The 23,425-nt window shown below is 33.0% G+C and overlaps 2 protein-coding genes, 1 long non-coding RNA gene and 1 other non-coding gene across 6 annotated transcripts; 2 read left to right on the top strand and 2 right to left on the bottom strand.

Annotated features, from left to right (window-relative positions):
• The first annotated feature begins 1,723 nt into the window (after positions 1-1,723).
• LOC100817044 (pentatricopeptide repeat-containing protein At4g11690) lies at positions 1,724-3,355 on the top strand. The gene has a single exon (XM_003528481.5). It carries the CDS (start codon positions 1,724-1,726, stop codon positions 3,353-3,355), a length of 1,632 nt encoding a protein of 543 aa, XP_003528529.4.
• Positions 3,356-7,000: 3,645 nt separating this feature from the next.
• On the top strand, positions 7,001-8,356 carry LOC106799384 (uncharacterized). 2 transcript variants are annotated; one of them, XR_001389075.2, is made up of 2 exons: positions 7,001-7,415; positions 7,817-8,356. It is a non-coding gene; the product is annotated as an uncharacterized lncRNA (long non-coding RNA). The 2 variants fall into 2 exon arrangements; XR_001389076.2 differs by having other exon boundaries at positions 7,016-7,415; positions 7,828-8,356.
• Positions 8,357-13,814: 5,458 nt separating this feature from the next.
• On the bottom strand, positions 13,815-13,878 carry LOC113002211 (small nucleolar RNA snoR101). Its single transcript, XR_003267755.1, has one exon. It is a non-coding gene; the product is annotated as a small nucleolar RNA snoR101 (small nucleolar RNA).
• Positions 13,879-15,170: 1,292 nt separating this feature from the next.
• Positions 15,171-17,485, bottom strand: LOC100816513 (pentatricopeptide repeat-containing protein At2g01860). Of its 2 annotated transcripts, none has more exons than XM_003528480.5 (3): positions 17,274-17,485; positions 16,911-17,077; positions 15,171-16,819 (listed from the first exon to the last, which is right to left on the bottom strand). In XM_003528480.5, exon 3 carries the CDS (start codon positions 16,767-16,769, stop codon positions 15,333-15,335), a length of 1,437 nt encoding a protein of 478 aa, XP_003528528.1. In that variant the 5' UTR covers positions 16,770-16,819; positions 16,911-17,077; positions 17,274-17,485; the 3' UTR covers positions 15,171-15,332. The 2 variants fall into 2 exon arrangements, with proteins under 2 accessions (XP_003528528.1, XP_006583897.1); XM_006583834.4 differs by having other exon boundaries at positions 16,911-17,071.
• Between the last annotated feature and the right edge of the window lie 5,940 nt (positions 17,486-23,425).

Here is a 23,425-nt window from a genome sequence, read left to right as displayed (position 1 = left end):
AAAAGAAAACACTTAAGAGTGAAACGTAAGTCTATTAGAAATTTGATTTCTCATGGTGTCATTTCTCTTGACTTTGTCAGGTCAGAAAATAATATTGCGGATACCCTTACAAAAGGGTTGACGCATCAACACGTACTTGAGTCGTCAAGGGGAATGGGACTAAAGCCCATTATTTAGTTACAACAATGGACATCCATCTCCGTGTGATTGGTGATCCCATGAATGAAGTTCAACGGGTAACAACGAAATTGTTTGTTGACTAAAGTACACCAAAATGAAATTTGGCGAAGCTGTTCCGTTTCTCATTCTTATGACGAGGTGTATTATAAATTGTGACAATATTAAGGTTGAGGTATTTATATATGTGTATTTTTGGTAAAAAAAAACTCTTAATGAATCCGATGACAATTATCGTAGGGGTGGGGCTCACAACCCACTCTTTGAGGATTCACCTAGTGAGTGTGGTGGCGGGGCCGTCATTGTGAGATATGGGTTAATCTCTAAGTGACACTCATGAAACAAGATACAAGCGCAAGGCCGTGTAACGCGCTACCACTAATTAGAACCCAATTGAACGCCAATATTGTAGGGGTTGTGTACTAAAGCCCAGTTAAAGAATATGTAGTTCAAGACAATTAAGTCATTACGTTTTTTTTGGGTGGAAGTTCATAAACACTAGGTATAAGGCTCAAACCCAGAAGGTTCCTTATACCGAAATACAATATCATATGCTCTTTCTCTTATGTTTCTATACAAATTATCTTTTAGAAAATATATTTTAAAATTTTAAATTATGTGGGGGAATGTTGATAAATATTTGTGTTTTAATTTAAAATTTATAAATATATATTAATTATATTAATACTATTTTATGAAATAAAATATTTATTTTAGATTTTCTTAAGATTCCGTTTTAATGAGTCAACTAGTTTATTACGTTTGTCTTGATAATTGTAGGTTGGTTTCCAACGGTCATATTTTGTTGTAAAAATGCCTATATATATTTCTTCCCTCTTTTTTAAAAAAGCACAAGCACACAATCTCTTTCTTTTAGAGCAAGAACATTGGTGTTCAGAAGGTTCGAGATCCTTTCGCTGCACACAATCGGAACCAACGAATTGTCGTATCTTAGGAGAGGAGCACAATCAAATTTTCCTACACAGTTAGACTAATATGATCAGACAAAAAGTTAAATAGGTCAAACCATGAAGGAGGCTCACCCATTAAAAGGACAACACCATTTAATAAACCTATACTTGTCACATTTTAGGGATCATATAAATAATTATATGAAAGAGGTAGCTAGTAACACATTTTTCCTTAGTTCCTCTGATGGGGATACAGTGAAAATCTAAATTGGCGGCTTCAAGATTCTTCCAGTTATGAGTCTGGACTGTCTTTTCTAAAGATATTAGGAAGCCTGGGAATCAATTCATTTGATTTAAGTAGTTTATGCATTGAAACGTGTTAAAGAATGATAACTGAATCATTTCTTTATCTAGTGTATGAGCATGTGAAATAACAAACGAGGTCACTGCTTGAGGGTATTGAAATTGAAGAAAAGGGTGAGAATTGAGATGGGAACGAGATCACAATCAACAAAAGAGAAAAAATAAAAATAAAAATGTCCATGTTGGCTTGATTGTAATCTATGATTTTCAAATGTGGCTGGGGTTAGTGAAACATGTCCCAGTCGCACGAAGCTCTGATTCTCATCCAAAAAATGGTGAAAGTGCCTCCAACAAAAGCACTCTTGTTGTTCAACACCGCAACCTATCAAGGCCTTCAGCACACTTCCCACTCTATCTCCTTCATCCTAAATCATCTCCTTTCCTCTGGCATGCTACCCCAAGCCCAATCTCTAATCCTGCGTCTAATCTCTGGTCGAATCCCCTCCTCCTTAATGCTTCAACTAACACAAGCCCATTTCACCCCTTGTTCAACCTACACTCCTCTCTATGACACAGTTGTCAATGCCTATGTTCATTCTCATTCAACCGACCAAGCCCTCACTTTTCTACACCACATGATTCACGAGGGCCATGTTCCTTTATCAAACACCTTCAATAATCTTCTGTGCTTACTCATTAGGTCTAATTATTTCGATAAAGCTTGGTGGATATTCAATGAATTGAAGAGTAAAGTTGTTCTGGATGCCTACAGTTTTGGGATTATGATCAAGGGTTGTTGTGAAGCTGGTTACTTTGTGAAAGGCTTTCGGCTTTTGGCCATGCTGGAAGAGTTTGGTTTGTCTCCGAATGTTGTTATATACACTACTTTGATTGATGGGTGTTGCAAGGATGGAAATGTTATGCTGGCAAAGAATTTGTTTTGCAAGATGAATAGGTTGGGTTTGGTTCCCAACCCGCATACTTATAGTGTGTTAATGAATGGGTTTTTCAAGCAAGGACTTCAAAGGGAAGGGTTTCAGATGTATGAAAATATGAAGCGAAGTGGAATTGTTCCTAATGCTTATGCTTACAATTGTCTTATTAGTGAATATTGTAACGATGGGATGGTGGATAAAGCTTTTAAGGTGTTCGCTGAAATGCGTGAGAAAGGTATTGCATGTGGGGTTATGACTTATAACATTTTAATAGGCGGGCTGTGTCGAGGGAAGAAGTTTGGGGAAGCAGTGAAGTTGGTTCATAAAGTCAACAAAGTTGGTCTTAGTCCTAACATAGTTACGTACAACATACTGATCAATGGGTTTTGCGATGTTAGAAAAATGGACAGTGCTGTTAGATTATTCAATCAGTTGAAGTCAAGTGGACTATCGCCAACGTTAGTGACTTATAATACTTTGATTGCAGGGTATTCTAAGGTTGAGAATTTAGCAGGAGCTCTTGACTTGGTCAAGGAAATGGAAGAGAGATGCATTGCTCCTTCCAAAGTGACATATACGATTCTAATTGATGCCTTTGCGAGACTAAATCATACGGAGAAAGCTTGCGAGATGCATTCTTTAATGGAGAAGTCTGGTTTGGTTCCAGATGTTTACACATACAGTGTCCTACTTCATGGGTTATGTGTGCATGGTAACATGAAAGAAGCGTCAAAACTCTTCAAATCATTGGGTGAGATGCACCTCCAACCAAACAGTGTCATATATAATACCATGATTCACGGTTACTGCAAAGAAGGAAGCTCTTATAGGGCTCTTAGGCTGCTCAATGAAATGGTTCAAAGTGGAATGGTTCCAAATGTGGCCAGTTTTTGTTCAACCATAGGGCTTCTTTGTCGAGATGAAAAGTGGAAGGAAGCTGAACTTCTCTTGGGACAGATGATAAATTCAGGACTAAAGCCATCAGTTTCTTTGTACAAAATGGTTCACAAAGTCAAGGGTGATGTTTAGAATATTGAACTCGGAATTAAAATATTTTGTTTCTCTTGATTCAATTTCTTATCAATAGAACACTATAATCTTTAGTCAAGCTTGTTCAAAAAATTATCCTGATTTTTTGTCTCTGAGGTTAATCTATATCCTAAATGCATAATAATTGATGCATTCTAGATACAATTTTTTTTTTGGTCAGCATTCTAGATACAAATGAATGATTGATTTGAATGAACAGTTTGCTCTGTGTGCATATTGATATTTCTTTCTCTACAACACATCCTATCAAAGTGCATGATGCCCAATGGATTAGGACAAATAGCCTGGGGAAATATGTCAGCTGAAAAATAAAGTACTTATGATTACTTAGTTGGTTGGGGAAATTATTAAGTAGAATGAGATTATAGTTTATTAATTTTTATATGACACATGTTATTTATTTTTTGTTGACAAAGAAAAGTAGAAAAAAGAATGTGAAAGAAAAAAAATTAAAAAGAAAAGATTTTTTATTGCATTTTTTTGGGTATAACCGAAGAAAAATATAAACTTTCTCAGCTCTTGTTTGATTGAGAGGAAATGAGAAGGAAAATTATATTTTTAATAAAATTAATTTAACATTTTTTTATTACACTGTAATTTATTTATAAATTTTTTATTTTCAAATTATAAACTCTCAACCTAATTAATTTTTTTTAACCTGAAACCAAATAAAAAGATATTCTATGGCGTAAAAAATAATTTGTTATTGTTTTCTATTTTTTGGGTCAAAAGTTACCGTTCAACTTCCTCAGTTACTAAGATCTCCCTTCCTGAGTTCGCTTCATCACTCAGCTCCCATCGTCCGCGGCAGCGCACCCATGGTGACTCTCCACTCTCGCGCGACCAAATTAGATTTGTTGTAAGATTTCTTTTTGGTCCCTCTTTTATGTTTTTACCTATTTTCGCTTTTCATTATTTTTTTCAAATTAGACAAACACGCAAACAAAATACTTTGTGTAATGTTTGGTGAAATTATGAAAATTGGATGTTCGTGAAACTGATTATTTTATATTCGAACTGTTTTGGAGTGAAAATAACACAAACTATTTTGTGTTATTTTTAGGCAAGTAGGAGAAATGAAGTGATGCAGAGGCAAATATTGTTGGCTAGTGCTAATTCCACGGGAATTGCTGCTGAAGATAATCCTTTACAATCAAATAGTAAGTTGGTATTTCACTTCCTGAGTATTTCATTGATTAATTTTGGTCTTGCTGATACAGTGTTTGTATGTTGGTAGTGTTTTTATTACTGCTTTGGTAGAAGTATAAGCTAGGTATAATCTCAATTTAACATGTTATCACACCTCATGAATCATATACACTTTACCTATGAACTATGCAATACATACGACTCCTCAATTGTTCTCAAAATAATTTTATCTCGTCGCGCTTGTGATTAAACTCGTCGGGTCCCCACAGTGGATCTCATCACAATACTCGTCGTGCAAAAACTCGTCGCCCTTAAAGGGTCTTACAATTGTGTGATTGCATAGTTCGTAGCTCACAACTCAATACACACATCTCAATACACATGCATTTCACCATTCATCACAGGTTCAATTTGTCACTTACAATTTTAATCACAATTTCATAATCTCAATGTAACAGTTTATACAAAATGCTTCCTATAACATGGGAAGTAAAACCTCTCAAATAATTCCACACAATCATATTAAAATGAATGAATCAAATCATAGATAAAAAATATGAAAACATCAAGAGTCCTCAAGTTTATCAACCAATTTACATTAGGACATCAATGGGTCCATCATCACAACAATATCGTATTTATAATTGTAAAGGAAAATTATAATTCAATAAACATCCCAAAATAAACCCCAATTTGATCCTCTATGGATTCCTACACATTCATTCTAACCCGAATTGCGATAAACTCACCCCTTACCTCTAAGCGGGCTCACGTGTGTATTTCGACATAGATAACGACATCTCTAGCAGTTTCCTGTGATTCCTCAAGCTTTTCTTCTGGGTTGTTTTGTTGGGGTTTCCAAGTGTCAGAGAGAAGGAGAAGAAATTGAAGCCTTCATTCCATTGTCTGCGTGCGATGAGTATTTCTCCTTCCCCAGACATTTAATTGAAGGCGAAGATGTGAATAAATGAATTTCGAGTCTGGTGCTTCCATTTCATGATGATCCAACGGTTAATAAGTCGGAGATCATAGTTTTACCTAGACAGGTTTTGAGTGTCTGCGGGAAAAGAAAAAGCTCAGTGCGAGAGACATTTCTTCTATCACATACATTATATTCAAAATCCTAACCGTGGATCTGTGCAGAAATAAGTTCCTAAACTCATGTTTAAATTTCATAATGATGCAACGGTGAACGAGTTCAGGATTATCATTTTACCGAGACAGGTTTGAGTGTATGCAAGAAAAAGAAAGGATTTTGAGAATGAGGAAAGGGAAAACGAATTTGAGAAGAAGAGAAAGCGCAAAATGTATCGTCTGAAAACTAACCTAGGATGTCTCTCTCTATTTATAGTTAGGGTACTCTCATCCTATTATTTACTCTATTTATTTATTTATTTGATAAAAAATTCTATTTTATTTCTTATCAAATGAATAAATAAAATATCTTTTTTATTTTCTCTCAAACCATTATTTTAATTAATAAAATTATTTTTCCTTATTTAATTAAATATAAAAACCTCATCATTTTTCTAAAACTCTGTTAACAATCCTTTTTTTAATTTATTTACCAAAAAATAGGATGTTACAAAACCTAATATATTCAAACTATATAGACTTTTATCATGCATCTAAGTTCACTTTTGGGAGACAAATAAATACATTTCCATATCAATAATGATGTCAAACAAATGTAATTTAGTAGACAATCAATTATATTATTTTTAACATGCATGATATCTTTTAATATACACACTTAAAAATTATGAAATCAAATCCTTAATATCATGATTTATAAGCAATGGTTTATATTTGGGTGATCCATATGTGGTTAATAATTAACATTTTCATTCAACACAAACATTCTAATCTGGTAGCATCATTATATCAATTAACTTGGAATTACAAATTCCATAGATTTGATCACTTTAATTTGGTGATAAAGAAATCTCACCTTAATGTACAATTCTAAATTATTTTCTTAGCCACCAAAGATATAAACTTGTAAGTGCGGTATTATCAAAATAAAAGAATTGGTTTCTATCATAATTTTAAATTATGTATTTATCTCGTCACGTGCAGGCCATTAAAAGCTTTGTATAATAATGTAAGGCACATGACTTTCTATCACATGGCAATTGAATTTCATACAAGCCATAAAAAAAGACATTTATCACCAATATACTTTTACGAATCACAAGTTGTGCTTATAAAATAAAGGCTTAATTTTACATTTGGTCCCTATTTATTTATTGAGTCATTTGATCCTCCAATTTTAAAAATTTGAGGATTTGGGTGCTTTTGTTAACTACCTTGAGTGACCGTTAGTGAAGGATTTATTTATTGAGTCATTTGATCCTCCAATTTTAAAAATTTGAGGATTTGGGTGCTTTTGTTAACTACCTTGAGTGACCGTTAGTGAAGGACATTGGCCCATAAATATTGTTTAACTTAATTACTATTTCCTATTCGCGAACCCTTCTACCTCTTTTCCAAATCGTGTTCGAGAGTGCTTGTGGATCACGGATCTAGTTTCTTTACTGTCTCTATGCTGTTTATTCAAAACGACATCGCATAACAGTTCTGTTAATATTTAATTGTGATTCAATTTTAAAAATCATAAAAATGGTTCGGATAGGCAACACAAGGACGGCTTGAAAAGGGACAACAAAGAAATCAAGTTAGTGACTCACTATCCTCCGCTGGTATCTGAGCCTTCATGGCCTCAAGGCATTCATCTTCCACAGCTTCATTTCCATGCAGTTACTGTCGTTGCCAACTACCAGGGCTGCATTGCGTTCCTTGATTTTTGCCTCAAGTCCTCCCTCCTTTAGTTCAACACCGACTCCAAACAAGGCATCCGGGACCTCTCCTGGACAGAGGCACTCCTTTGGTTAGTCTTTGTATACATGAACATGGTGCTCCTTCATTTGCTAATTTGTAGAACCTTTGATGTATTTTTCCAAATGATAATTTTTGCATTGATACCAATTACCAAACATATGCATAAGGAGATTGTTGTTTTCTATTATCTGTTATGGCTCACTATATTCTAATTGCTTAGGAGTTTTCAGTTTCTCTATTTTTAAAAAAATATGGAATATTCATTATATTTAATATTTTTTGAAATACAAAGAGTTGTTCTTTTACAAACTCTTAATTTTTTTATGGAGATCATCTTGTATACAGAGAGCTATTCTGTTGCAAACTCTTGATTCATTAGCATTGCAATAATTTTCCCTTTTGCTCTCATGAATCTTTTTGGCTTTTTTAACAACTAAAGGCTTATGTCAGAGTTGTGATAGGTGAACATTAGGAGCTTTGGCCGTAGAAATCTTTTTGGAAGAGTATAAAATTGATGGTTATCTCAATGCTCAGTGCAACTCAAAGGTTAACAGTAGAAGCACTATTGCGGTATTGGACATCTTCAATGGAATCTCAAGAACTATTTTTATAATAAAGGTAGATAATTCAAGAAAATTCTGCTTTGATTAAGGAGAAAGAAGGAATGGAGTTATTGTCATTACATTCAACTTCTACTAGACAAAGCAGCAGAAATGATAAAGAGAATGTCAGGTCTTATGCACTATATCAGAAAGGAAACCTGTCATGGAAAGTGTCTGGCCATGTCACTTGTTAGAAAGTGATATTGAACTTGTTTGTAAGCGACATTTAGATATAGTCCTATTTTAGGTGTTGGTAACTAATGATTTGGTTGTTTTACTTTTAGTAAGGATGTTTGGTTGTAAGATGATAGGGCTTGTTGGTTCATGTGTAGTGCATGTATACCAAAGGTTGTGTTTATGAATGAAAAATTGTGCACTATTTGCTTAAGTTGGACTGCATTTCCTTTTTGTTTATTTTTTCCTTTATGTTAGGTTTATGGCAATTGCTTAAGAATGAAAAGCTAATAACAATGGAAAATAACACCATTCTAGTAATACTAATCAGTTGATAATACTATTCATTGCAATAATGAGTAAGAATGGTCTATTGGAATAAAAAATTATCTAAAACATCATTCCTATACATTGGCTTACATAGGATAAAATAAACATGAGACATAAGGTTTCATCATAGTGATCCATCATAAACTAAAGACAAAGCACATGAAAACTATAGCAACCATCATTATGGTCCCTTAAAGATAAATCAAACACATAATAACTACCATAACAGCTTTGGTAGACGAAATAAATATCAGCCCAACAACAAAAAAATCCAATTGTATCATCAAGAAAAGACTTCACTCTACACTAATAAAGAATGATTAGTTTGTATGAAAGGCAACTTGAGACTATAGAGGCAGAAGCATTGTAAAAAAATAGGTCCAATAGCATATGACATTTGACTTGATGGAGTTGTTGTTTGACTGCTTCAAGTTCGAACACTTGCAACTGAATTAGCATTTGGTGCTTGTGTCGGGGCTGAAACACATATTGCAGAATTTACACAAGCAAATGAATTTGCAGTAGGTGTTGGTGCCGAAGTTCGACCACGAGGAGCTGAATTTGCAATTGGTATTGGTGTCGGGGTTTGACCATCAGTAACGAAATTTGCAGAAGGAGCTGGTTTAGGAATCGTTGAAGCTAATCGAGCAACTAGGGCACTTGCCTCTGCTCTTGATTTATGCTCCTTGTAACAATTATTTAATCAGAACACAATACTAAAATTCAAATATTGGATTAAATTTAAAAGTTCATGAATGTGATGTTTCACCCTTTTTAGTAGTTTGGTCTGAATTTCTTTGTATTTTCCAATCCTTGCAGACATCAAAAAATGAATTGGTCAATTATCCATGATTAATTAGCATAGCAAACAAATCATAAACAAGCTCAATTTACCTTGTTGCCACCTCTATTAATCTTCCTATCAGCTTGAGTTTTACCTTTACAAGTTTGTTTATTGTGACCAACTTTTCCATAGCCACTAGACACAACATAGGGTGCTGGTCATGGTAATTATTATTTTTCCTTAGGCTCATCATTTGTCTTATTCCTTGCCTTTTTTGCTCTCCTCATTTCAAGGGGATTGATAGGTTCATATTCACTTTCTGGCCACAACATTGGACCATCATATGGTTTGATAAAATATAAATATGTAGCCATATATGTTGATTTCCTGTACAAAAAAACAATACAAAAACTGGTTAATTATTTGTTTGGGTTTCACATCATAGAACATAAATTCAAAACTTGTTAACCTGTAGCAAGTAGCCACATAATCATCAGGTTTGAAGTTGTGCCATACACACGTTACCCCATGGCAGCAAGGAATTCCTGTTAAATCCCAATTTCTGGGGTTGCAACTTCTTTGTTTGATATTGACCACATATTTGTGATAATAATTAGAGACATCAAATAATGAGTATTAGTCGTCATCGGACCAATGAGAAGTCCATCACTCAATAGTTTTTTTGTTCTTCTCAAGTATGAGTTGGATTTTGGAACATATAGGACCCCTATATCTCATCATCCTTTCTCTTTGGTTTACAATCCTATTTGTCAAATAAAACTTAATACCCTCTAGTAAGCTGATAATTGGTTTCTCCCTGTACTCTAGGATGCTTTTATTGAAAGCTTCATACATATTGTTTACCTACAAATCACATTGGATGCTACTTCCATATGTTGACTTTGTCCATGATGAAGCTTGTAACTCATCTAACTCCTTCCAATCACTCCCATTAGTCTCCTTCATCTTTTGAATTATTCTTTTAAATTCTGGAATAGTCGTGGCTCTTATAGCTTGCCACATCATTTCCTTGAGTTGAGCACCATGGTGTCTTTTCCTAAAGTTGTTGTAGAGATGCCTCACACAAACATGATGCTCCACATGTTGACCCAACTCCTTAATGACATTTACCAACCCCTGTATGAAATTACAAAACATATGGTTATGTCCTTTTTAATAATAAAGAAAACTATACGGTAATATTTGACAGAATTGTGTAAACACACCTTTTGCTTATCAGAGATGAAATCCAATTCTTGGATTGGACTCCATGTCTTTCAATAATAAATCAACAAACCAAGCCCATGAATTTGTCGTTTTAGCTTCCACAACAACATATGCGATATGTAGCATTTGATTATTGGCATTTTTCCTTACCTTAGTTAGAAGATGACCACCAAAATCCCCTTCCAGAAAACAACCATCCAGACCAATTAATGGTCTACATGTTGTTACAAATGCCTCTTTACAAGCCTCAAGACACATAAATTATTTCAAAAATAGGACCCTTTTGACATGCATTTGTCTTGATTGTCATTGTGTTGTTTTTATTTCTTCTCAACACCTCCTCATTATATTGTCTCAAGTGTTTGTATTCCTTGGATGCACCTTGAATTTTTTGCAGTGCCCTACACTTAGCTTTGTAGGCTTGATCCAAACTTAACTTATACCCCCATTTGTCTAACGCATAAGCAATCAGTGCTTGTGTCTTCATATTTGGTGTATGTCTTAGAAGACACATGAATTTGTTACTCAGCCAATTAGTAGAAGCTTGTTTGTTTATAGCAGTCCTATGACAAGTGTGTTCATTTTTTTATTTAAGTATCTGCCAAAATTCATATGCCTTGACTTGCTAACCTATAGCTGAAAAGAACAATTTGCCATGCACTTGACAACAACGCTTTTTTTGTCGTTTTGATTGATGACAAGATTCTTTTTATGCACCATTGCAAATGTTTTCACTGCATCAATGACTTCTTTTTTGGTAATGAAAATTAGGCCCTTTTCAAAATTAATATTGGCATCATCATCAAGCAATCTAAACCTTGGAAACTTGACCTTAGGAATCCCTTCATCTTCACTATCAGGTGGTGTTTCCATCTCATCGGTATCACTGTCCTCATCTTCAAATCAGATGTTGTTGTTGCTTCATCATTCATCCAAAATGATGCATCAACATCCCAAGTGGCCTTATATTCATCATCACAATTTGGTAGAGGTGGAGTACGATTTTCTGCAAAAGTTTTTGGATCCAACAGAGTGGTCCAATCTCGGTCTTCTCTATAGTCATTCCAAGGATGTGTGTATTCACTATCAGTTTCATTTTCGGCCTCATAGTCTCCATCTTCATATGATAATAATTCCGATAAACACATTTTTATAATAATAATATTTTTTATATTAATTCTAGTAAGGATTTTAATAATAACTCTAACTATATGATATATGGCAATGTGAACAAAGAATTTGATAATAATAAGCAATGAGGATTGAATAAAATTAGAGTTTAGAAAAGAAATAAAGATAAAAAAAAAAGTAAAGAATTCATAGAAACATAAAAAGTAAATGAAACGAAAATTTATAAAAGTTGGATGAATACATATATTGTGATTTTTTTACCAAGAGTTATTTTTTGAGTATTGATATTTGAGGATTTGAGTGATAATGATTCAACCAACAAAAATGATTGTCAAAGGTTATTTATAGACTTCTCCTAATAATAGTTAAATTATATGATTTTGATATGTATATGAATAAATTCTTAACTATTTAGATCTGACGGCTTTGATTGTCTTTGTGTGATATCTTTTGACAAATTGCTATAACCTCCTTTTTAAATTCGAATTTATCCTTCCATTAAAATAATGTCATCGAAATCATGTTCATTAAAGTAACACCCTTCAAGTACATATGATAAGCATCTAAAGCTATTTTATCAAAATAACATTACGAGAATACTTAACCTTTTTATATTTCCTTCACCTTACTCTCTTTCCTTTCCCATCAAAATGATATCAAACGAAATGAACCAAGCTTCCAAACTTAAAATATTTCACAATAGAGATAACACTCAAACTTTGGACAAGAGTGAGGCATTAGCCATAAAGTGCCAAATTTGTTTATCATGCCTACTAAATTCCTTTTTTCTTAATGTCAAAATTAACCTTAATGAAATGAGAAGAAAAGACTTAATTTAAGCTTAATTATACTATTGTTATCTTAATTATAATTAAAAATTCAATTGAGTCTCTCTCACTATGAAAAACACTACAATCATATTTTTTTTGTTAGTTCCATTAGTTTAATTGACAAAAATAAACATTTTTACCTCAAATGCCAATACAAGTGATGTAAAAATGTCTATTTGCAAGACTATCCTTAGTCAAACTAACAAAACTTACACAAAAGACATAGTTGTAATGTTTTAAACAATTAAAAGATTTAAGTAAACTTTTTAATAATCAAATAAACCAATTGAACTTTTAAATATAATTAAGTAACTAATTATGTAATTAAGCTAAATGACTTTAATTACCCCTAATGAAATAACCCCAAACGACTTCAATATAACTTTTAAGTCTAATATCCATCAAATGAGACATCTTTTCTTAATGTCATTCCATAATTACATAAGTCACTCTTAGATTAGAAATTCTCAAAAAAAAAAAAACATTGTTTTCTAAGAATATTATTTTTTTAAAAAATCAAATCAAACAAGAAAAATTAACATTTCGAACTTAAAATTCCCCAAAGAGTAAAAATTTCCCTTTTACCAAGCGCCTCCTATGTGTGCACTTAGATTCACCTTTACAAGTTTTGAATGAAATTATGTTGAAATCAAAATACTAAATACTTACCATTTGATTTGATAAATATCCATGAAAAATTGTATTACTAATTGTTTACAAAATTTTCTAATTTTCAAACTAGTTTTTGAAATTTTATTATTTGAAAGTTAGCAAACGTGATGTTTGATAAAAACACATTATTTAAATAAATATAATGAAAATTTATATATGATCGAAATTATATTACTTCAATTAAAAAAATTGAATTACTTTTTCGAACAAAATATTTTGAAAAAAGAAATAAAACACCACTTGTTCATAAGCTTCAAATCATACAGGCCAAGTAGCCTCAATTGTTAATTTAGAAATTTGTACATTGAATAATGAAACCATATATATCTGGCTCGCTCACATATTCTCCTTCCCCTTTTGTGTGTTTTCGTGCTTCCCTATACAAAACATCTTACATTACAACTACATCACTGAAGTAGAGAAATGTGAGGTATGTGTTCTACCAAATTTAACTTCTATTAAGGTGAGGAGTACACTTTAAAAAGATAATAATAATAATAATAGTAAAAAAAAAAACAGAGCTGCAGAGATTGATTATAAATAAAAGAAATGTGCAAAGTATTTCTATATGTTGCTAATCCCCCATTCTATAATTCACCATACAGCAATAACTTCAAACATGTCAGCATCTTTCAAAATCACAATGTCCTGAATCCTCATTACAAACATTTTATCTTCCCCTCTGGTAGATTCATAAGTGCATCAGTTAATGAACTTGTCAACACGTGAACTTACCTGAAGTTCAGAGATCAAGTGTAAACCATCATATGCACTATCTTTGCACTTGCATTTTAGTTTAGAAGCAAGAAATAACATAGGACCGTGAAAATTTTTGCCAGTGCAAAGTTCAAATGTTTATGTCTCTAGAAGACTGTTATCATTGTAAAATATAACAGGTATAGCACAAACACAGGCAAACTAAGATGTAAAAGAATCACAACGTTAATCACAACTCCAATGAACTCACAAGATCAGAGAGGAAAAAACATCACTAAACTACATCAATTTCATATACTTGAATATTTTTCCAAATAGTAAAAATTCATACAAATGGATTGTTTGCTGAGCATAATTAGGGTTTCTATTGGGGGTAGAATTATGGAGATGAAGAATTTATTGTGTGTATGAGAGGGTAAATGGGATCTGCAAACTCAAGCTAGGGATTAGGGTTTGTGAATTCTTCTTTGAAAGCGGAACTGAAGATACATAATGTGGCGAAGGCGAATGGTTGAGTGCGAGTGTATTGTTACTACTTATATGAGTTTGAGAGTGTGAATGTGTGACCCGGCCTAGGAACTACCTTTTGGGCCAGAAATACTGAATTTTAATCTGGCCCAATATTTTTTTTATCAAAATAATAATTTGATTAATTTTTTGTCAAATAATAATATAATAAAAACAAATATATATGCAGAAGTAGATGAATTAAAAGGAGATTTCTTTACTAATTGGGTTGAGTGTAATAAATGGGGATAATAGCTTACAAAGTGAATTAAGATTCAAATTTCTTCTAAGTACATGTTTAGACGGGGTGTTTGTGGAATTGATTTTGGATAAACGTAATTTTATAGAATTAATTTTAAGTAACTGTGATTTTAAAGTAACATGATTTTCTTTTTGTATTAGAAAACTGATTTTTCATAGAAAATGTTTGAAAACTAATTAAAATTGGTTTTTGGTGTGTAATTATCAAAATGGGCTTTAATGTTAATATCTACGCGTATCTGAAATTGAACCTCTATTCAAACAGTAATCTTAATCAGAGGTGGCGTCAACTATTATAAGAAAAAAAAAACGTGGAAAGCAGACATAACAATTTGGGGGAGTTATAGGTGATATTCATCAAAGAATCTCTGCAATAATGGGCTACCAAGCAAGAATTGATCACTTATAGTTTTAACCCTTTCTCATTAGATTAAACTATCCTCTGCTCATAACTCAGATTCAAACTCAGAAGGCATTACAAGTTACAACGCGAAATGCAGTAACTAAATTAAGGAATTACACATCGATAAAAAAAAATAAAAAATAAAAAAGCAGACTAAACCAGTAAATTCAACTGTATTAAACATTCCAAATTATTAACCCCAATGTAAAAAGAATTCATTATGTTTGTCAATGTACAAAAGTAAGCCCAGCCATTACATTAGAAAGAGGGATTTAGAATTGAAGCAAAAACAACACTTGCAGGATTCTTAAAGTCTATAGTTTTTCATTTATCTAACTGACACAAGATATTTATCTAGCTTGAAACCTGCTATCTCGGCCTCCCTGCAGAGCTCTTTGCACTTTGCTATCCTCCCAGAGGCCATGTAAATTTGAAGCATGTCCTTGTATAAGCCAAAAGAGGGAGAAAATCCAGCCTCTTTAAGTTTTGAAAAATATCTTGTGGCCCTAGATAGATCATTCAAAGCAACAAACAGTTTTATCACCACACGATAAGCAGGAAGGTCAAAAAGGCAATTTGAGGCCTCCATCTCCCAAACTACCGCCAATGCCTCTCTGTATTTCTTCTCTGTGTAACGGCTGTGAATCACAGAAGTGAACATAACTATGCTCGGTTGATAGCCAGACTGTTTAAACCAACTAAACAGGCTTTCAACTACTTCAAATTTCCCCATCTTAACGCAGACTTTCATTATAGCTGTACAGTCTTGCTGGCTTAAATTCAATTCATCTCGTTCCCCAAGTTCATCTAACAAAGGCAATACATGCCTGTGTCTGTCAGGGTTCTTTCCAAGTTCTAATATTAGCTTCGCATATATGCTGGAATCCAACATTCTTTTATCCCTTCTGGCAACTATTAGAACCTTCCATGCAAATCTAAGGTTTCCTCCTTTAATAAAACCCTTAATCATCGCCTCCAAGACAGCACGACTTGCCAAACCAGTATACTGGCCTAGGTTGAATGGAATTCTTAACTCATGGTTCCTGGCCAAGACCTCAACAGTTGAGGCCAGAATCCAATCATCTGGGAAGAGATGAGGTTGATTTTGTGCCCATAAGAATGTTTGCAGAGCTCTCTCAGGGAATCCCATATGACCTAATTCCCTTATTGTCAATGACAAGGACCCTTTCCTCAGGAACTGCACCCACTTTCCAAGAATTTTAGATACATCTGCATCTGGACCAAGCCTGCTTATTTGTCTTGCCAAACCAACTAGGAAACTCGGGCTTTTATACACTTTCTTAGCCATAGAAGCCCGCGAAGAAACCACAGCTGGAGCTGTCAATTTTACTTGTGTTTTTGGTGTAGGTAGTCTCAAAGGTCGAAGCTTGAAGGGAACTGGAAGAGGAAGAGGCCTTTCTCGATCCAATTTTCCAGGTTTTTGCGGAATTCTACCTTGGAAAAGTGATGAGATGGCTTCAAGCTCATCTGATTCCCAAACAACACCAATGTTTCCATCCTCCTCTTCATCATTCTCTTCATTGCTATCCATGTCGTCGTCAGTTGGTTTAGAGGCGGTGCTAGGCTTCTTCAAGAACAGATTAACGCCAAACTCTGGAGGTTGCTTGGGACGTGGTCGATACCGATTGTCCTTTGGTGGTCTTCTCCTTTTTGAATGTGCTACTACAGTGACTCTTCTGTAGTTGCACAAAGTTCTTCCCACCGGAACAAAATGCACACAAGGAAACGACACTGTGCAGTCCATTATTCAGAAGTAGGAATTAAAAATGTGGCTTTTGCACTATCATTCAGAATCTGCAGAGAAAACTATTGTCATATATTTATATAAACATCTAAATGACCGAACAGGACTTTCATCAAACAGATGGTGTGCATATTGCAGTACCTTGGAAACGGCAGAATTTCTCACTTCTTTGTGGAAAAAATTCAACTTGCGTAACTGGGGTGACAAATTCCAATTGCCTGAACACAGAAGTGGCGTTTATTTCATTTGGATTGGGTTCATATACATCTTCGACCTTTTTAGCACCTGGCTCTGCTATCAGCCTGTCACTAAACGGCAACACTAAATTAATTTTTAACTCTCTCCCAATAGATTTTTTTGGGTTCTCAAATTGCAATTGATGAATAAAATATTAATTAGGTTCGTTGTAATTTACTAAACTAGTAGAGAACTGAGCATAAGTGCAATTAGAGACTAAGAGAAATCCCTGAAAACAATGAAAATAAGTGGAAAGGGTGAGTGTACCTGGGCAAGAGCCTATTTTTTGAAGAGAGGTTTCAAGGGATGATAAGGGTCTGTGTTCCCTTCAGCATGCATGACCCAGAGAAAGTTACGATTTGCTCTTATAGTTATAGCCGATTTCAATATGCAGAGTGGTAGAAGGGGAATGGTAAGGGTGACCCAGAAATTGTGATTTAGAGCCGATTTTCATTCAGCTTTTGTTTAATTTTTAATTTGAAAAAAAAGATAGTAAACCACCATTTTCTCTCTCATAAGAGACATTGTTATAATAAATTATCAAATTTTAGCGTTGATAGATGATTGAGTTTTTTTAATCATGAATATAAAGATTTGATTATTTAAGTATGCATATTATAATAAATTCTGAAAGTTATGATTCTTTGTTAAGAAAGACAAAATTATTTTGATAATTTTTACTTGAAGGTTAATTTTATGGCTTTTTGTCATGAAATATATTGCTTCCACTAAAAAAAATCTGAAATTAAAAGAATGTTAGAGTTGATGAGTTTCTTTTTCAAAAAGATAGATGAAATAGGCACATATTCAAAACCTTTTAGCTAAACATAATAACAATTTTGAATTACCAACACTTACTCCTATATTAACAATTTTCTTATAACTTTCTTTTGTAATTCCTTATGGATTAGCATTAGGCTAGCAACAACTCAAATTGAAACGACCTTAAGTAACCCATAATGAATGTTAGTAGAGCAATGCTAGGAGCTCACAGAAAACAACAAATGTGAGTGAGGCAGTGGTTAAAAGGGAAAATGTGATGGGAAAAAGGAAGAATTAGATAACAATGTGGTATATATTAAAAAAAAAAAAAAAAGACAACTGAAATTCTCACTATGGAGAGGAAAGGATTCATCTAAAGTGAAGAGAAACCCTGCCATGGAAGTAAAAGCCATTCCCATTGATGGAGAAAGCCCCTCTAAGAGGGTTGTTACTGCCTTTGCTCCTGGAGAACTTGCACTACAACTATACAAGAGTTTTGGAGAAAGCCCTATAATTCTATATTTCTATTAGTTAAATTAGTCTCCAAAGTTGTGGTGTAACATGTAGAGGTGGATATATGATTTGGACTTGCATACAGTCTGTTTAATCTGCATAGCAAACAAGTTAAGACTAATTAAAATATCGGTCCATTAAAACATGAACTTATTTAGTCTGGTTCACTTAACTTGTGGTTTAAATAAGTTGAGTTCTCATCTCACATAACAATTACAATTTTAAATATATTTTTTTAATAGCTTTATTGATGTATTTTAGATAACTATTACTTGATATTTGCTTAGTGCATATTCTCTTTCGTAGTATTTGAATATTTATAATTCCTTTATGTAAAAAGTTAGTGATATTATTTTTTGCTTTATTTGATGTTCGAGTGATGTAGATAAATTTTTCACTTAAATTTTACTGTTCATTAATTCATTTTTATTTTATTTTATTTAAAGTTAATATTATGTTAGATTTTTTTTGTTTTTATCAATGTTTTTTTAACTTTTCATATTTTCAATCATTTTTTTAAAATTTGTTAACAAATTTTTAATTTTTCGTTAGAAAATGAAAAAAAAAAGAAAATGTCTACCAACATAAGAATTAAAATAGATTACATAGATATTCAATTCATCAAAGTATTTTATAAACTATTAAAGTATCTTATCAAACACTCTTTAAATATTTTTTTATAGTAAAAACTCAAGCAATTTCATTCATAACGAGAGAGTAAATATATTATCACATACAATAATGTAACTTTGTTTTTTTCACGATGATATTGATGCAAAAAATTTATTAATTTTGCTGATAAATAATTTTTGTTGGAGAACTTAACTTACCATCTTGATCTCTCTTGTATTATTTTCATCAACAAAACTTGAATTTGAACCTAATTTTACTGAGACCAAAGACTTTTGATAGAATAGTATAACATTTAATACATTAATTAAATTGACATGATTTTTATGTATAAATAAATAAAATATCTCTAAATAAGAATTTTTCCATGAATAAATTTTATTCTAATCCTGTTTCATGTTCTAGATAGGCTCATAAATTCATTTGTCTTTGTTCTTTTTATGGAAGAGATAAAAGTAAAATTATCAATATGTAAAAACCATCCTTATTAAGACTTAAGCTATTAGAGTTGAAGCCATATTCAAGAGTGTTCATTATATTATGAAGAAAAAAAATCATCATCAACTCAAATTGTATTTAGTTTTTTTTTTTAATCAGTAGAAATCATATGTAGTATCAAAGAATTTACAATAACTCACACACCATGTTCAATCAATCTGTTGAGTTAAACCTCTTTGATAAATTGCACTTATGTTTTGATATATGTAATCATGAATTAAATCTAAGAAATTACAATTTTTTCACCCCAATATAATTTTTTTGTTTTTTTCAATTGCTTTCTATCTTTTTCTTATTGCTTTTTTAAAAATAAATGTTTTTTTATTTTTTTTATTTTATTAATTTATATATATTAATTTATAAAAAATATAATTTATCTAGAATAGTATTTAAGAAAAATGTATATATTTAAATACTCAATATAAATATAATTTAGTTAAATATTTATAAAAAATATAATTTCATATGATTTATATTATATTTAAATTTAGTTAAATTGTTTCCTTGTTATGATTTATAACTATCATATGGAAAAATACATTAAAAAATCCATTTTAAATTTTCCTTGTTATGATTTACATCATATTTTGATTAATTTTATTTTTTTTTAGTTAGAAAATTAAATGAGCAAAAGAAGATAAAAAAAATATAGCAACAAGTTGAATTGAACTAAAAATTTAAATTTGAAACAATACAACAAAAAAATTAAAATATAAAGAATATGACATAAATTCAATGTTGTTGGCTTGAGCCTACCTAGTGGGGACAATTTTTCTTTGAATGACCTGGGATGCAACATATGAAACATCGCTTTGGTTGACGTGGTTCTTGGATATCCATTTCGGTGTGGATATGAGAAGAGATATGACGACCCTTAGAATTTTCTTTCTTATTTGGGTCAAGGAAGATCATTGGCTCATGACACGGTGGTCAATAAGCTTTATTGCACAATTTTCCAAACAATGCTTTGTATATGTTGGAGACATTTTTCAACATATACACAAGATGTATGTAATTCTTGTACTCATGGTAAGCATGCTTACAAGCAACAACAACAACATGAGAATAAGACCTGTGCAATTTCTAGAATTTTTTACAATCACACCACCTTTCATTCAGCCTAATCATGAAATCTCTAGCAAGTTGAACCTTTCTCGGGTTTATTGTCTCCTAGACCAAGAATCATGTGTCACATCGATCAAACTCAAGAACAGTGTGAACGTTTGTCTTTCCCTGTGCATCTTCGATGACCTTGTTTAGTACTTGCATATAACCTTGGTTAGATGCAAGCATTACTGCGATTCTCTCCCTATTTTTTTGAACAATGCATTACACCTTAGATATATTGATTTTACTAGCTCACCTATTGAAATTTTTTTTGATTTTTTGAGTATCAAATTAATCAACTTCACAAGATTGGTGGTCATGTGTCCTCATCGTCGGTCACATCCCATGTGGGAGTCCATTTTTCTCGTGGAATCTTGCTGAGCCCATTAATTACTCAATCAGCATTTGCTTCCTCCCTCAGAATGTTGTAGTAGTGATTGAACGTAGGTTCTGTCCTTGCATATACTGAGTAGTTATAAACATACAATTTTAATATTGTGAATAATATAAAATGAAGTGATATTTAATATGAGGAGAAAGAAATTTGACACTCGCCCATATTGATAATTAGTGTTTTGAGGACATTGTTCTTGTACCTCCTCATGTAATTATGTGCAATATGTCGAATACAGAAAACATGCACAAAATTTTGTGTTGTCCACCTACTATCATGTCTTGAGTAGACACTTTTTATTGACTTATGTTTAATTGAAATTAAACACAGACCATGTTGTGGGGTGACATGCCTTTTTAAATTTTGGAGGAAGAAGAGTCATGCTCTCACTAATTCACTCACGACAACAACAAAGGCTATTGGAAAGATTTTATTGTTTTCATCTTGTGCAACTGCCACAAGGGAGGGTTCCCTTATATTTACCATACAACCATGTTCCATCGACCTAAACCACGGGCTTGCAATATTGAAATCCATTGGTACACGATCTGAAACCCCAAAAAAGACAATGGAATATCATGAAGCCCTCTACTACTTGACCTCCTTGTGGTGGCATTGGCAATGTTTCTTTCTCCACGACCATACCTGGAAGAAATTGATGCATAACTTGCAACAATCTCGACAAATCGTGGTACGATCTTTCCTAGTTGTCGTAGATGTTTTCAATGGCCTTTTGCTTTGCCAACTATGCTTTGTGGTACGTGGTGGTGTGTCCTTCAGTGCTTTTGATGTGTGCTATCAAGGCTGACATTGAAGTTGATGGATCATTTTCAATCAAGTTATGGATACTTTTACTGATGATCAAATATAACAACTTTGCATGATTTTGTGAGATTGATGAATTTGAACATGTATGAGGTTCATAGAGCTTTCTTATTTCCCACTGCTTACTTGCAAGGATGTATGATACCCTACACTTCCAAGTACAACTATCATCATCCCAAATGACAATTAGCTTTGTTGGGTTCAATAGTTGTATTTATAGTTAGTTCCTTTGCTCACATGATACTGTTGTAAAGCATGTTGTACTTCTTGTTTTGCCAGAAAAAACATCCCTTCAAAGAGAGTCCCCACTGAATGTTGGACTTCTTCGCGATCCAAGCTATGGTCGTATTCGGAATCTTGAAAATTAGATTCTTCACAATTTTGCATGTGTGGTGGTATGTAGTATGGTGGTATGGTTGCTATTGTGAAATAGGCTCAACTTCTTCATCATTATCTTCCTCTTGGGTTGATTGTGTAGAACTTCGTCTTCGTCCTCACTAAAGGCACCGAATACTTCATTAGGTAATTCAGGCTCTACTGTAAAATCAGACTCGTTTGGTTGGGTTGATGAGGTAGGATCTACTGCAGAGGTACTCAAGTATGGGTGAAGTTGATCCTCAGTGGCATCAAATGCTTGTGAGTCTAAAAAATTGGTAGAAAATGATGCATAAAAAAGTTTGGTAAAAAAAGATGTGTTTGATTCAAATAAATTTTATTATGGTTGGGTTAAAGCAAAAGTGTCTTAGGTTGCATTGGATGTGTGTGAATAATGGGACTAAGAATAATATTGTGGTTGAAGAGGCACTGGTTGAGGTTTTGGGGTAGGAAATGTATGTAGTTTGATGTTTGCATACAATTTGCAGCATTGAAGAATCTCACTTTGGCGAATAACAGAAATCATATTTTTGACGTCTTTGTCGTCAACAAGTTGCACTGCTATAAACTTGAGCATTTCACGACCCAGTACTTGTGAGTATCAGAATGAAATATCACATACTTGGTCCAGTGGTTGAAGACAGAGCCTTTCGTGGATTTTTCTTTTCAAAGCTTCAAGTGTGAGGCCTCACTTTGTTTGAAACAACAATAGGTGAGGGCATTGAAACATATCCCTTTCATCTATTTTGATTATTTGACCATTATAGTACATTAACCATTTGACAGATGTGGAAGACATGTTATGTAATAGAGAAAGAAATGTGACAGAGGATTTGTGTTTGCAAAGTTTGAAGAAAGTAATAGAGCAAGAAAGAATTGTGCGGATATGTTAAACGAAGGTGAATATGACTTCTATATATAAGGATCAAGGTTAAGGGTTTACAACCTAGGATTAGGGTTAGGGTTTGAAGCATTGGATTCCCTGACATGAATAAATGAGGATCTAAAGCATTGGATTCCTGACATGAATGAATAAGGATCTGAAGCACCGGATTCCCTTACGCGAATAAATAAGGATTTGAAGCATTGGATTCCCTAACTTGAATAAATGAGGATGAAGTTGTGAACCTGTGAGTGAGAGAAAAAGAAGAAAATAAGAAAGATCAAAGAAAGGAAGTTTTGTCTCCTCTTAAGTGTATGGTCCAAGGTCAAAGTTAAGGGTTTATAACCTAGGTTTTAGGGTTTGAAGCATTGGATTCTCTGACGTGGATAAATGAGGGTTTGAAGAATTGGATTTCCTAACGTGAATAAATAA

The sequence above is a fragment of the Glycine max genome, chromosome 7, assembly GCF_000004515.6.
Source record: "Glycine max cultivar Williams 82 chromosome 7, Glycine_max_v4.0, whole genome shotgun sequence".
Taxonomy (NCBI): Eukaryota; Viridiplantae; Streptophyta; class Magnoliopsida; order Fabales; family Fabaceae; genus Glycine; species Glycine max.
Note: the sequence above shows the minus strand (reverse complement) of the source record. Positions and strands in the feature narration are given on the sequence as shown.

Bases quoted from the DNA above. Each gene is read 5' to 3' on its own strand.
- LOC100817044 (XM_003528481.5), top strand. From the start codon at position 1,724: ATGGTGAAAGTGCCTCCAACAAAAGCACTCTTGTTGTTCAACACCGCA.
- LOC100816513 (XM_003528480.5), bottom strand. From the start codon at position 16,769: ATGGACTGCACAGTGTCGTTTCCTTGTGTGCATTTTGTTCCGGTGGGA.